Source organism: Pantherophis guttatus, chromosome 7, assembly GCF_059756535.1.
Source record: "Pantherophis guttatus breed Tessera chromosome 7, ASM5975653v1, whole genome shotgun sequence".
NCBI lineage: Eukaryota > Metazoa > Chordata > Lepidosauria > Squamata > Colubridae > Pantherophis > Pantherophis guttatus.
In genome coordinates, this window is record NC_142069.1 from 55,130,073 (window position 1) to 55,142,298 (window position 12,226).

The window sequence follows — 12,226 nt, forward strand, 5'->3', positions numbered from 1 at the left end:
TGCACTTATGCCCAAATTTCTGCACCTGACAACCACACCAAAATGAGAGTAAGCTGGCATTGCTGCATGGGAGATATTAATCTAAATGAGATAGCAGCAATTAGAGATCTTCATGGTCTCTCTGTCTCTTTCCCTCATATGTGATTTGCTTAGCAAAAGTCAGAAGAGCCCATTTTTAACTTCAAATATCATCACCCCTACTGTGTATTCTGTGGTCAAAGTAGGATACCATATCCATAGTAGCAATGTTACCATGAGAACTCTGCCACCAGAGCCTATGATCCAGGAAAACCCCAAACTTGGCATCTGAAAGAAGTTTATTGCTATGCAACATTGCATAGCCATGTGCCACTTTAACTCATATAAATTAAAAAATGTAAATGGCACACAGTTCATACAAGAAGCAAGTGATCTACACTTTCTGTTCCACTGCCTATTTCCCATGTAATTTTAAAGGCACGATCTGATCATTTTAGACAAGTCAATCTACCTGCTGCCCCCTTAACTGACACTTTTACAATGCAGATCAAAGGCAAGAAGATGTTGCTTCTATTACCACCATTTACCTATTTACATAGGTAAAAGAGAAAAAATGTCATAGTGCACTAAACTAGACTGTGGTAGAAGAAGTCAAGAAAAGAGGTTTTCTAAGAAGCTGCCTTTTGCTCAGCATTATTGAAATTTAATAATCCCTCTTGCAGCATGTTTGTATATTGTATAACTATACACATGCAGCTCTGGTAATTAGAAAAGAAGAATTGAGTGAATTCATTCAAACTATATTTTTAATTAAAACGCTTAAAACTGTAAATACAATTACCTGTGTAATTTCATTCACTATTATATGGTGGCATTTTGCCTCATACTCTGGACATATTTGTTCCTCTTGCTCTAAAAACTCCACTGTGTCCCATTTGTATTCTAATTCAGCCTGGCGTCGTTTCCAAAACTCCAAAAACAAGCTAACTAATCAAAGAATAAGTCAAGAAAAGCAATCAGTACATATTGTATGAGTGAAAGTCAAATTGTTGCCACCTGCAACAATTCCATGCCATTTTATGTACCATACTTTTTGGAGTATAAGACGCACTTTTTCTCCCCCTAAAAGTGGGTGAAAATTGCGGTGCGTCTTATACACTAAATGTTGCCAAAGCCCCACCCGCTGGCCCCCACCCTTTGGCTGTTTTCAGCCTCCGCGCGTCGCATTTCTGGCCTCCATGTGTTGCATTTTCGGCCAGTGGTGGCAGTGATCGGCGGCGGTGAATGGGCTGCGCCGAATGGGTGGTGGTCATGACGAGTGGGCCGTGGCAATGGGTGGCAGCAAATGGGTAAAGGCAGATTTTTTTCTTGTTTTCCTCCCCCCAAAAGATTTGTCTTATACTCCTGTGCATTTTATAGTTCGAAAAATACGGTACTTTTCCCACTCTTTTTTTTAAAGAAGATTTTTCAAAACATGTTCAGTTACATCTTCCTAGCTTATAAACTCAATTTCCTGTAGCTTATTTTTTGAAGAGAGAAAGATGAACTAGCAATTTTATTGCAACAAGTCTTTTTCTATCAAGAATATATTGCATCTGGATTGAGGCAATTCCATAATGGAATAGCTGGGGAATTCTGGGAGGTGAAATCTTAACAAGGTTGGACGCCTTGTTCTAGGCATTTTTCATAGGAAGAGTTGCAAGTACAGGGGAAAGATTGTTACAGGATTCAGATCTGTTATCTTCTCTCTCTTTTCAGGAGCGCCATGGAGAGCTAACCCGGGAAATTGAGAAGCTTTTAGGCTGATTAATTTCTGTGTACACAGCTGTGCAGGAGAAATTGATGGCACATGCCCACAGTTTTCCTTTTGCATGCCAAGTCCTTAAGCTTGTTTGCTGACATTTGTCTATTGTCTATACAAATTCAAATATTATACGAATTCTATAATAAAGATTGAGGTGTCTCATAAACATAAATGACACTTTGTCCCATTTTATTGAATTAATCACTCAGTATGCAAAACAAAGAAGTTAGCTTACCCCAAATCCCCATAAACACTGCAAACACTAATGTTCCAAAGCTGTCAAATATACAGAGTTTCTGAAAAACATGAAGAGAGAATGGCTTAACATACAGTATTCTTTAACTCTAACTCTCTGTTGTCATTGTAGATTTTATCATTTGGTTGTCATGTGCATATATTATTTTATTATATTATGCACCTAAGCATCTGCATTCAATCATTGCTTCACTGCACTATATACACAGTGACTGACTACATTCCTTCTTCATTACAGAAATGGATGAATCTCCTCCTGGGTCCCCAGCTGACAGCTGATGGCCCTGTCCATCTGCTTGCTTGAGAAAAATATGCCAGGTAGCCTAAAAGGTGTGCTGTTTGTTGCTGTATATACAATTCTATTAAAAGATAACACGAATCCATAAAAATAATGCCACAGATCAGTTTTTCTAACTGTTGCATTCTTATCATGCAAACAGACGGTCTTCTGGTGGAACACCAATTATATAATAAGCTTATTATATGGAAACATGGTTTTTGTGGATCTCACTATTTTAATCATGCCAATTTCTGGTGTAATTTTTTCATATGATAAAATCATAATATTGTAATACGACCCTTTAAAAGAAGAAAAGGGTTATTATATGTTCCTTGAGAACAGACCCACAATATAGGTCAACCGTAATGTGAGTAGGAATGTACAGTTTCCAAATAGGAAAACCCAACTTTCCTTAGATACCAGCATCCACTCAACCCTGCAACCCTTAATTGATTAACACCAATCACCCTCTCACATCAAATAATTTTGCAGGATTGATGTGAGGATAAAATGGGGAGATCCCCAGCTTAGTTTCTTGGAGGTAAAATGAAACCCAAATAATCTTTTTATAACTCCAATCAGATTTATATATTTGAGCAATTGGCACAAAAATGAAATGTGCTAAAGAAAAATGATTTGCAAAAATATATGTCAATAGCAGTAGCACTTAGATTTACATACCGCTTTACAGTGCTTTACAGCCCTCTCTAAGCAGAATCAGTTTATTGCCCCTAACAATTTGGGTCCTCATTTTACCCATCTGGGAAGGATGGAAGGCTGAGTCAACCTTGAGCCTGATGAGATTTGAACTGCCAAATTGCAGTCAGCAGAAGTAGCCTGCAGTATTGCACTCTAACCACTGCACCACCACAGCTCATATATGTTATGAAGATGCACTAAAATATATCTAGTCAGGAAAAATACATATTAAATATTAGGATCTTATACTATTTCCTATACTTTTTAAAATTGCAAACTTATGTTCAATGCCTACAGCAAATTTAGGATTGGGAAATGGGAAATTGAATGAAATTAACTTGACATTTCCCTTAATCCCTAGTCATGTTCACCATACTATTGTATTGTTTTTGATCTTCGCATATAGAATAAGGATATACAAGAGGAGTGTTTGCTTTATTAAGATGATTTCATGAAGCCCAATCTGTTTAGCTGTACTGGATAGTAGCTTACTTCACTTGTACGTTTACAGGCCTACAGAATCTCTCAGATGGTTTTTATTTGGATTAATTTTGTTTAAAAACTATGTGCTAAGGGTTGTACTAATCAGTTACACTTCTTATGTTTATTGCTGATCTTATATTCTTCCTTCTCCACATATTTTCAGTTTATTTCAAAACAGCATTTTATGTCACAGTAATATTTTTTTAATGCTGAAGGAAAAATACCTTGGAAGAGTCACATGTGATGTTGAGATTCCAGTATGTGCATTCTTGATCACATTGTGGACACATAATAATTTTACCTCCTATGTTTGGATCACATACTTCTTGACTGAAAGAATGAATAAATCCATCTTACATATTATGAAACTCAATGAATGGGCTAAATTCATGGGCTAAATTCATAGTTTTCATTGATCACTACTGTCCTGATCATCTTCCACTTCATAAGTATTGTGGTACTACCAGTGTAGCTACACTGGCCCCTTTTTTGATATGCAAAATACAAACAAAATATGTGATAAGTGAGTATTATTGATGATGAGCTCTTTCCCCACCCATAATTCTTTTTTTGTGAATAATCTCTTTGAGAACTCTTCCAATTCACTTCAATGATGGTTGGCCTTGAACTATACACTGGTAAAATATAATTTCTATAGCTCTATAGCTGTCCTAAGACCTCTTGCCAAAAATAATTCTATTTATTTTGATGTTCCTAATATTATTTTATTCTGTTTTGTTATCTTCCTGATATTATTTATATTTATTTATTTTTAATCACATGCTTTATAATTTTAATTAGGAGTTGATATTTCTGTATATTCTTCTGGCAAACACAAGATAAACTGCTTAATATCTCAAAGTAACACTGATATAATGACACAAAAGATTTTGAGGAATACAGAAGTTTAGTACATTTGTCATAGTTGGTATTTTTTTCCAGAATGTATATTATCATTCAGTCTGTAAGGATCGCCTCTCCTTCCAACTTAAGAAAGTATGAACTCTTGAAACGTAGTTGTTCAAAAGGATTCTTTTATTAAGCAGAAGTGAAAGCCATCCAGCTAAAGCACAATCTGAATACCCTTAGGCAAAGCAGTAGGATTAAAGTGGTAGAAACCCCTCCCTTTAAGTCACAATGCAGATTTTAGCCAATACACGTGTGAAGATGTTTTCTTTACTATTTCCTTTGAGAACCCGAACAAACATGCATTCCCACCATTGAATTGAATGTACAGCATTATTAAACGCAACTTCAGCAAAAGGCAAAAGTTCGGTCCAGTTATCCTGTTGAAAATTAATGAAACATCTTAAATATTGTTCTAGCACCGAGTTCAAAATTTCAGAATTACCATTAGTACAAGGATGAAAGGATGTGCTCAACCCCTGGCCAGTACCAAGTAAGCCCAAAAATGCCCTCCAAAAGTTGGAGGTGAATTGAGCCCCTCTGTCATCCTTTGTGGACAGCCTCTCTGTCATCCTTTGTGGAACACCATGAAGTCGATAAACATGTATTAGGAATAATTTGGCTAAACTTTTAGCAGTTGGGATCTTTTGGCAGGGTATAAAATGTGCCTGTTTTGAAAATAGGTCTGTCACAACCCAAATAACAGTATTTCCCTCACTGTTTGGCAATTCCACAATGAAATCCATAGCGATCTCTCTCCAAGGCGCTGAAGGTTCAGCTACCTTCTGCAATAGACCTGGGGATTTTCCCTGGCGTCTTTTTGCTGCTGCACAAATGGGGCAGCTAGCTACATAGCTTTCTATGTCCTTTTTAGTGATTTTAAAATTGTCTTTTAATCAGGTGTAAAGTTTTCACAAACCCAAAATGTCCAGCTAATTTGGAGTCATGGCACCATACCATTAAGCATAGTCTTTGGCTTGCAGGGACATACAACTTCCCCCCCACCCACCCAAGCCAAGTCTTCTTTCATCAGACAGCTGGATTTGTTGTTCAAAAACCATTCATCAGTGGCCAATGCTTGTTTAAAAGTTTGGATGGTGTCATTGTCCGTCAATGTTTCTTGTTTTGCCTGGGATCTGGTGACTACTTTAGCGGCTAGTTGATTGTTTTGTACTATAGGTTTGATTACATCTGACTTTGCACTATTGTATTACGGTTTTCTGTATAGCGCATCCGCCAGAAAGTCCCCCCCCCCCGGGAGGTATTTTAGAGTAAAATCAAATCGTTTAAAGTACTGAGCCCATCGTACTTGTTTTGGGGAGAGTTTCCTTGGGGTCTTTAAGGCTTCTAGATTTTTATGATCAGTCCAGACTTCAAAAGGGGTCTTACTGCTTTCTAGGAAGTGCCGCCAGGTTAACAATGCCCAACGAACTGCATAAGCCTCTTTCTCCTGTTTGCTGTCACGGCAGTCAGTAGTGGGTGATAGACAGGGAGCTGGCCTATAGGACCGAGTCAACTGGAAGTCTAAGCTCCGCCCTTTCCTGCTTGATTCCAGTTTTTCGACTCGGTCTGCCAGGACAGCTGTGTCTGTAGTTTGTTCTTGCTATCTGATAGTCTCTACTTGGTATTTGGATTTTGGAACGGATTGGACTCTTCTACGGCTTTTTCCCTTTAATTGGCTTTATTTCCTCTCGTTAGCTGCCGAACGGCAGCGCTTTTAAGCGCGCGCACGAGTTCGCTCTGCCGCGCTTCCCGGCTTTCCTGCCTTTCATCCATTGGCGGAGGTACTCTTTCACAGAACCCCAGTACCATCTGAGCAAATTGGGGTTCTGTCACCGGGCTAACCGCCTCCTGGCATTCGGCGGTCCACGCTGCGCCTCAGAGCTCTCAAGCTCAGCAGCGGCCTCATTTTTCCTCAGCGCGAGGCCAAACAGCGCTTTTTTTGTCGCGCTTTAAGCCGACAGGCTAGCGACATCACTCTGCCCTCCCAGGACAAGGATCTGCATTACGGCGAACGCAAGTATCTGGGGACCCGAAAAACTGCCCTGACCACCATTAATTGCCTTCCCGGGGGATTTCAAAATGGCGGACGCAGCGAAATCGCGCTCTTCCCGCCAAGCCCACTCTAAGGGGAAGCGAACCAGGGAGGAGGATCCCGCGGAGGGGACATCTTCTGGCTGGATTTCCAAATCCAGAGCCATTGGCTCCACCGTGCCTTCGCACTCTTCAGGCTCTAAACCCTCAAGGGAGGAAGAAGGGCGCCACAAGGCCATGGAAAAGGCCTTTTCCAGAGCCCAAACTGCTTCGGGCCTAGTGCCCTCTGATGGTCACCCCGAACCTCCTCCAGAGATCTCAGGTTCATCTAGGGCCCCTCCCACCACTATGCATTCCCAAGGGCCTACCCCAGCCTTATCTCCGGACAGATCAGTAGTGGAGGAAAATGTTTTTGATTCTGAGGCAGCTTCGGTTTTCCCTGCTGTTCAGGACCCTCCACTTGCTCCTGCTCCTGCTCAATCTTCATTGCAGGCCACTGCGGCCCAACCACCCAACCAGAGTTACCAGGCCTTCCAAGACATTCCTCCAGCCTTAGCATCCCTCATATCTGAGGCTATATGCCAGGGCATTTCCCAGGGCCTACAGCAAAGGCCTCATTTAGAGCCTGCTGTTCATTCCTGCTCTCAGCAACAATCCAGAGAGCCATCCTACCAGGATGAAATGGAAGAATCCCGGGAGGTCTGTAAGGCTGCTGACTCTGCTAGTCAGGATTCCCTTTCAGATGGGGAGATTGTTCCAGATCAGGATCTCTCAGACGATGAGGGCCTGGAACCTGATCAACCGGCATTCATTGGCCTTTTTCGTCCCCATATGTTTCGTTCCTTGCTCCATAAGGCTCAACTTGTCACCCACCTGGGTGGCCCTTCTTCTGTGGTTCCAACCTCATCTGCGGCCTCAGATCCTGCCACGTCCTTATTTCAGGAACCTGCTGTTCAAAAAGAGGTGGTCCCGGCCCCCAAATTATTTTCGGATGTGGTCCTCCGACAGTACCTAACAATTTGGACAAAAGATTCTACAATATGGCCCTGATTTCTCCTCTCTTCTCCAAGTGCCTTCTGTAGACTCACCTGTATTGGCTCTATCCTCTTCTTCTCCACTCACAGGCCCCCCTGAAGAGTGCTTGCATCCTGAAGAAAAGAAAGCAGAAAGGACCTTGGTGAAGGGCCATCAAGCGTCGGCCTGGTCAGTGCAAGCCTCTTCAGCAGCATCATTTTTCAACAGGGCCACGATCCTTTGGCTATGACAACTTCAAGCCCGTTTACCTGCGTCCGATCAGCGCACTCACCAGGACCTGAATAAGATCTTGGCGGCGGTGGAGTTCTCCGCTGACACTACCCTCAACGCAGCCCATTTTTCGGCCAAAGCCATAGGAACCTCCATCACCTCCCGCAGGCTGCTATGGCTTCGTAATTGGCAAGCCGACATCAGAAACAAGTGGCGTCTGGCCTCCTCCCCTTTTTCCGGGGACAAACTCTTTGGTTCCCAGCTGAATCCTCTCTTAATTGAAACAAAGGATCATCGCAAAATATTGCCTCCTCTACATCGTCGCCAGGATACGCGACCTCAACACTTCTTTCATCCTTCCTCTTCCTTTCGTGGGTCAGACGTGTCCTTCTCCAATCAGCGATCTCCACGAACCTTCTCGCCTAGGTCCTCGACTACCCAGGAATCCCAGGTTAGACAAGGCTCTCGTTTTGGCTTCAAACGGCCTTTTCGAGGGAGCAGGGGCCGACCCTTCCGTCGGTCCCGCTGAGTCCCCTTCCAACCTATCTTTGGGGGGCCGCTTATCCCAGTTTGCTGACACATGGGATGTTACTGTTTCAGACGCCTGGGTCTACCATTCGTTTTGGCCTTTTTCTAGAGTTTCGTTCCACTCCCCCCAAATTTTTCCTACAATGCCCTACATCTAGGGACCCCGTCAAAACTGCCAGGGTTAATTCGGCCATCCAACATCTCCTGGATATCAACGCTATCCAACCCGTCCCTCCTCCCCAGTGGGGGGAAGGCTTTTATTCCTGTCTCTTCCTGGTTCCCAAATCTTCAGGAGGCTGGAGGGCGATCCTTGATCTTAAATCTCTAAACCGGCACATTGTATATCGCCGGTTTAAGATGCAGTCCCTCCAGACCATCCTTCTAGGTATACGACAAGGGGATTTCATGGCTTCAATTGACCTAACAGAGGCCTACCTTCATATTCCAATTCGGCCTAGCCACCGCAAATTTCTGCGTTTTTGCCACGAAGGGTGTCATTTTCAGTATACCGCTCTCCTATTTGGTCTTTCATTGGCCCCCAGGGTCTTCACTAAGATAATGGCATCCTTGGTTGCTCACATTAGCTCCATCCCCATCAGAACTATGTTTTATCTGGATGATATCCTCATCCTGTCCCGCTCTCTGACCCAGGCGGATCTGGACCTCAAACGGACCATCCAAATCCTGCAGGCTCACGGCTTTTCCATCAATTGGGCTAAAAGCTGTTTAATCCCTTCTACCCGCATTCAACATTTGGGGGCTGTCATTGATTCTGTCGCAGTTGAGGTATCCTTATCCCAGGAACGCCAACTCAGCCTTTCATCCTTAGCGGGGCGATCCATTCGTCTCCGAACTGCTTCCCTCTCAGACCTTTCCACCTTGTTGGGGAAAATGGTGTCATCTTACGGGATCGTTCCTTGGTCTCGTCTCCACAGCCGATGTCTTCAATGGCTCCTGCTCCCCTTTCAGTGACGAGATCTGCATCCTACCTCGGAAACAATCCAGATTCCTCCGGCGGTGATTGACTCCCTCCGCTGGTGGATGTCGCCGGCTCTGTCCAAAGGCTGCAAATTCTTGGAACCCCAGCGACTAGTAATCACTACCGATGCGAGTCTCCTCGGCTGGGGAGCTCTCCTCGGTCCTCACACTGCACAGGGTCTTTGGTCTCCTCAGGAAACAAAGCTCAGCATCAATGTCCTCAAACTGCGAGCTGTTTATCTGGCCCTGCGGGAATTCGAACCTCACATCCGAGATTGAGATGTGCTAGTCCTAACGGACAATGTATCGGCAAAGGCCCATATCAACAGACTGGGAGGGACTCGCTCACGGGCTCTCTTGCAGGAGTCCATTCGTCTGGGTCTCTGGGTCGAGACTCACTTGATCTCCCTTCGGGCGGATTACATAGCAGGGAAGGACAACAGCCAAGCCGATTTTCTGAGTCACTCTCAAATCGATCACACGGAATGGAGCATCCCACGCCGCCTCTTCAATCAACTGAAGGTGCGGTTCGGTCCTCCGCAGGTGGACCTTTTTGCCTCCCACAGGAACCATCTCTTACCACGGTTTTTCTCCTGCTTCCTGACACCCGGGGTGGAGGCGGTAGACGCCCTCCGCAGTCCTTGGCCACAAGGCGTGCTTCTTTACGCGTTCCCGCCGCTTCCCTTGATCGCCAAAGTGATCTGCAAGCTGTTGCAGGAGAAGGCGGAGCTCATTCTACTCGCCCCCTATTGGCCCCGTCGACCGTGGTTCGCGGACCTCATATCCCTCTCAGTGGCTCCTCCGTGGCGGATTCCCGACAATCAGGTCGAGTTGCGCCAGGGCAACCTAGTCAACCCCGATCCGCAGGCTTACCATCTGACTGCCTGGAGGTTGAGCGGCTCCGTTTGATCTCTTCCAACGTGTCTCCTGCCGCTATCCCCATCATGTTAGCGGCTCGCCAGCCTTCGACCGTCCACATTTATGACCCTACCTGGAAATCATTCCTTCGTTGGTGCTCCAGACGTTCCTTGGACTCCTCCTCTGTGTCTGTCATTCAACTTCTGGACTTCCTGCAGGAGGGGTTTGCTTCCGGCCTCTCACCTAATACACTATGCCATCAGGTGGCTGCTCTGTCCTCTGTTTGGAACTCAGGCCCAGGTACGCCTCTCTCCAAGGATCCTCTCATTCGGACCTTTCTACGAGGAGCCACCAATCTGAGACCACCTACCGTTCACAGATTTTCCACCTGGGATCTCAATAAGGTACTTACAGCCCTCACCAAATCCCCCTTTGAACCCCTTAGGGAGGTCAATCTAAAATTCCTGACCTTTAAAGTATCCTTCTTGGTGGCAATCACCTCCGCGCGACGCATTTTGGAGCTCGCTTCACTTTCCACTCGTTCCGATCTCTGTATCTTTCACAAGGACAGAGTAGTTCTTCGCTTAGACCCAGCGTTCATCCCAAAGATTAACTCCACCTTTCACAGAGCTCAAGAGCTCATACTTCCGAATTTTTGTCCTTCACCGCAGCATCGCCTGGAAAAAGTCTGGCACACCCTGGACGTCCGCAGAGCCTTAAAGGAATACCTTTCACGTACTTCTTCCTTCCGGAGGTCCGAGGCCCTTTTCCTTTCCTTTCAACCTGCGTCAATGGGGGCGTGTGCCCCGTCTACTATGATTGGCCATTGGCTGAGAGCGACCATCTCCTTGGCCTACGAGGTACAATCCTTACCTGTGCCCCGCCGCATCACGGCACATTCTACCAGAAGCGCTGCAACATCAGCTGCATGGGCTACCCAGGCTCCACTGGAAGAGGTCTGTCGGGTGGCGACTTGGACTTCCGTGACTCCCTTCATCCGCCACTACCGGCTGGATACTTACGCTTACGCTGATGCCACTTTCGGCCGGAGAGTGCTTTAGAGAGTCCGACCGGATCCCTCCCTATAGGACATGGCTTTGGTATGTCCCACTACTGACTGCCGTGACAGCAAACAGGAGAATGGGCATTGGACTTACCTGATACGCCCCTTCTCTGTTCATCTGTCACGGCAGTCAGGCCCACCCTGGTCAGTACTGGAGGGCGTGGTTCCCATGGGGGGGTGTTCCTTTTCACGTTTACCATTTTATCTCTACAGACACGCCAGTCTACTGGAACCTTCGCCTCAAAACTGGAACCAAGCAGGAAAGGGCGGAGCTTAGACTTCCAGTTGACTCGGTCCTATAGCCCAGCTCCCTGTCTATCACCCACTACTGACTGCCGTGACAGATGAACAGAGAAGGGGTGTATCAGGTAAGTCCAATGCCCATTCTCCCAAATAGCCCACCTTTGCTCAGTCTCATTCAACTTTTTGGATGTGTAAGCGCAGGGTTGTAGTTGGTCTTGCTCATTCTTCTGAAGTAGAACCACTCCTGTTGCCACATCACTGGCATCTGCTTGTATGACAAATGGTTTCTCCGTGTCTGGGTGTTTTAGAATTGGTTCTGCCGAGAACAACCGTTTAAGTTTTTCAAATGCCACCTGGCATTCCATAGTCCAGTTCAATGGTTGCTTTGGTTTAGGGTTGTCCTCCCCCTTTGTTTTTAAGAGCTTGGTGATAGGGAGGGCAATCTGAGCGAACGCAGGGATAAACTGGCGGTAAAAGTTGGCAGACCCCAGGAAGCTCTGTAACTGTTTACATGTGCAGGGAGGGTCCCAATCAAGTACAGCCTGCACTTTTAGAGAATCCATCTCAATCCCCTGGTGCGAAATGCGGTATCCCAAATAGTCAATCTTCTCTTGGTGGAATTCACATTTGGAAAGTTTGGCATAAAGTTTGGCAGCGCAGAGTTTGTTTAAAACTGCCCTGACTAGTTTTACATGTTCTGCTTTGGTCTCGGTGTAGATTAAAATGTCGTCCAAATAGACCAGAACCCACTTATGTAAATGCTGATGCAGCACTTGATTTATTAACTGCATAAACACTGCAGGAGCTCCTTGCAACCCAAAGGGGAACACCTTGAATTGGTAGCAGCTGAGGGGGGTGTTAAATGCTGTTT

The 12,226-nt window shown here is 45.2% G+C and overlaps 1 protein-coding gene across 3 annotated transcripts in view; it reads right to left on the reverse strand.

Annotated features, from left to right (window-relative positions):
* The window catches only part of ANO6 (anoctamin 6), a 125,892-nt gene that overhangs the window by 39,531 nt on the left and 74,135 nt on the right, over positions 1-12,226 (reverse strand). For all 3 annotated transcript variants that reach the window (XR_009623261.2, XR_015728755.1, XM_060694706.1), the window contains exons 9-11: positions 3,725-3,830; positions 2,019-2,079; positions 821-966 (exon numbers count right to left, since the gene is read on the reverse strand). Coding sequence is in view for 1 of the 3 variants with exons in the window: in XM_060694706.1 (XP_060550689.1) it covers positions 821-966; positions 2,019-2,079; positions 3,725-3,830 (313 nt within the window). In the remaining 2 variants the exon portion in view is untranslated. The remainder of the gene's footprint in view (positions 1-820; positions 967-2,018; positions 2,080-3,724; positions 3,831-12,226) is intronic.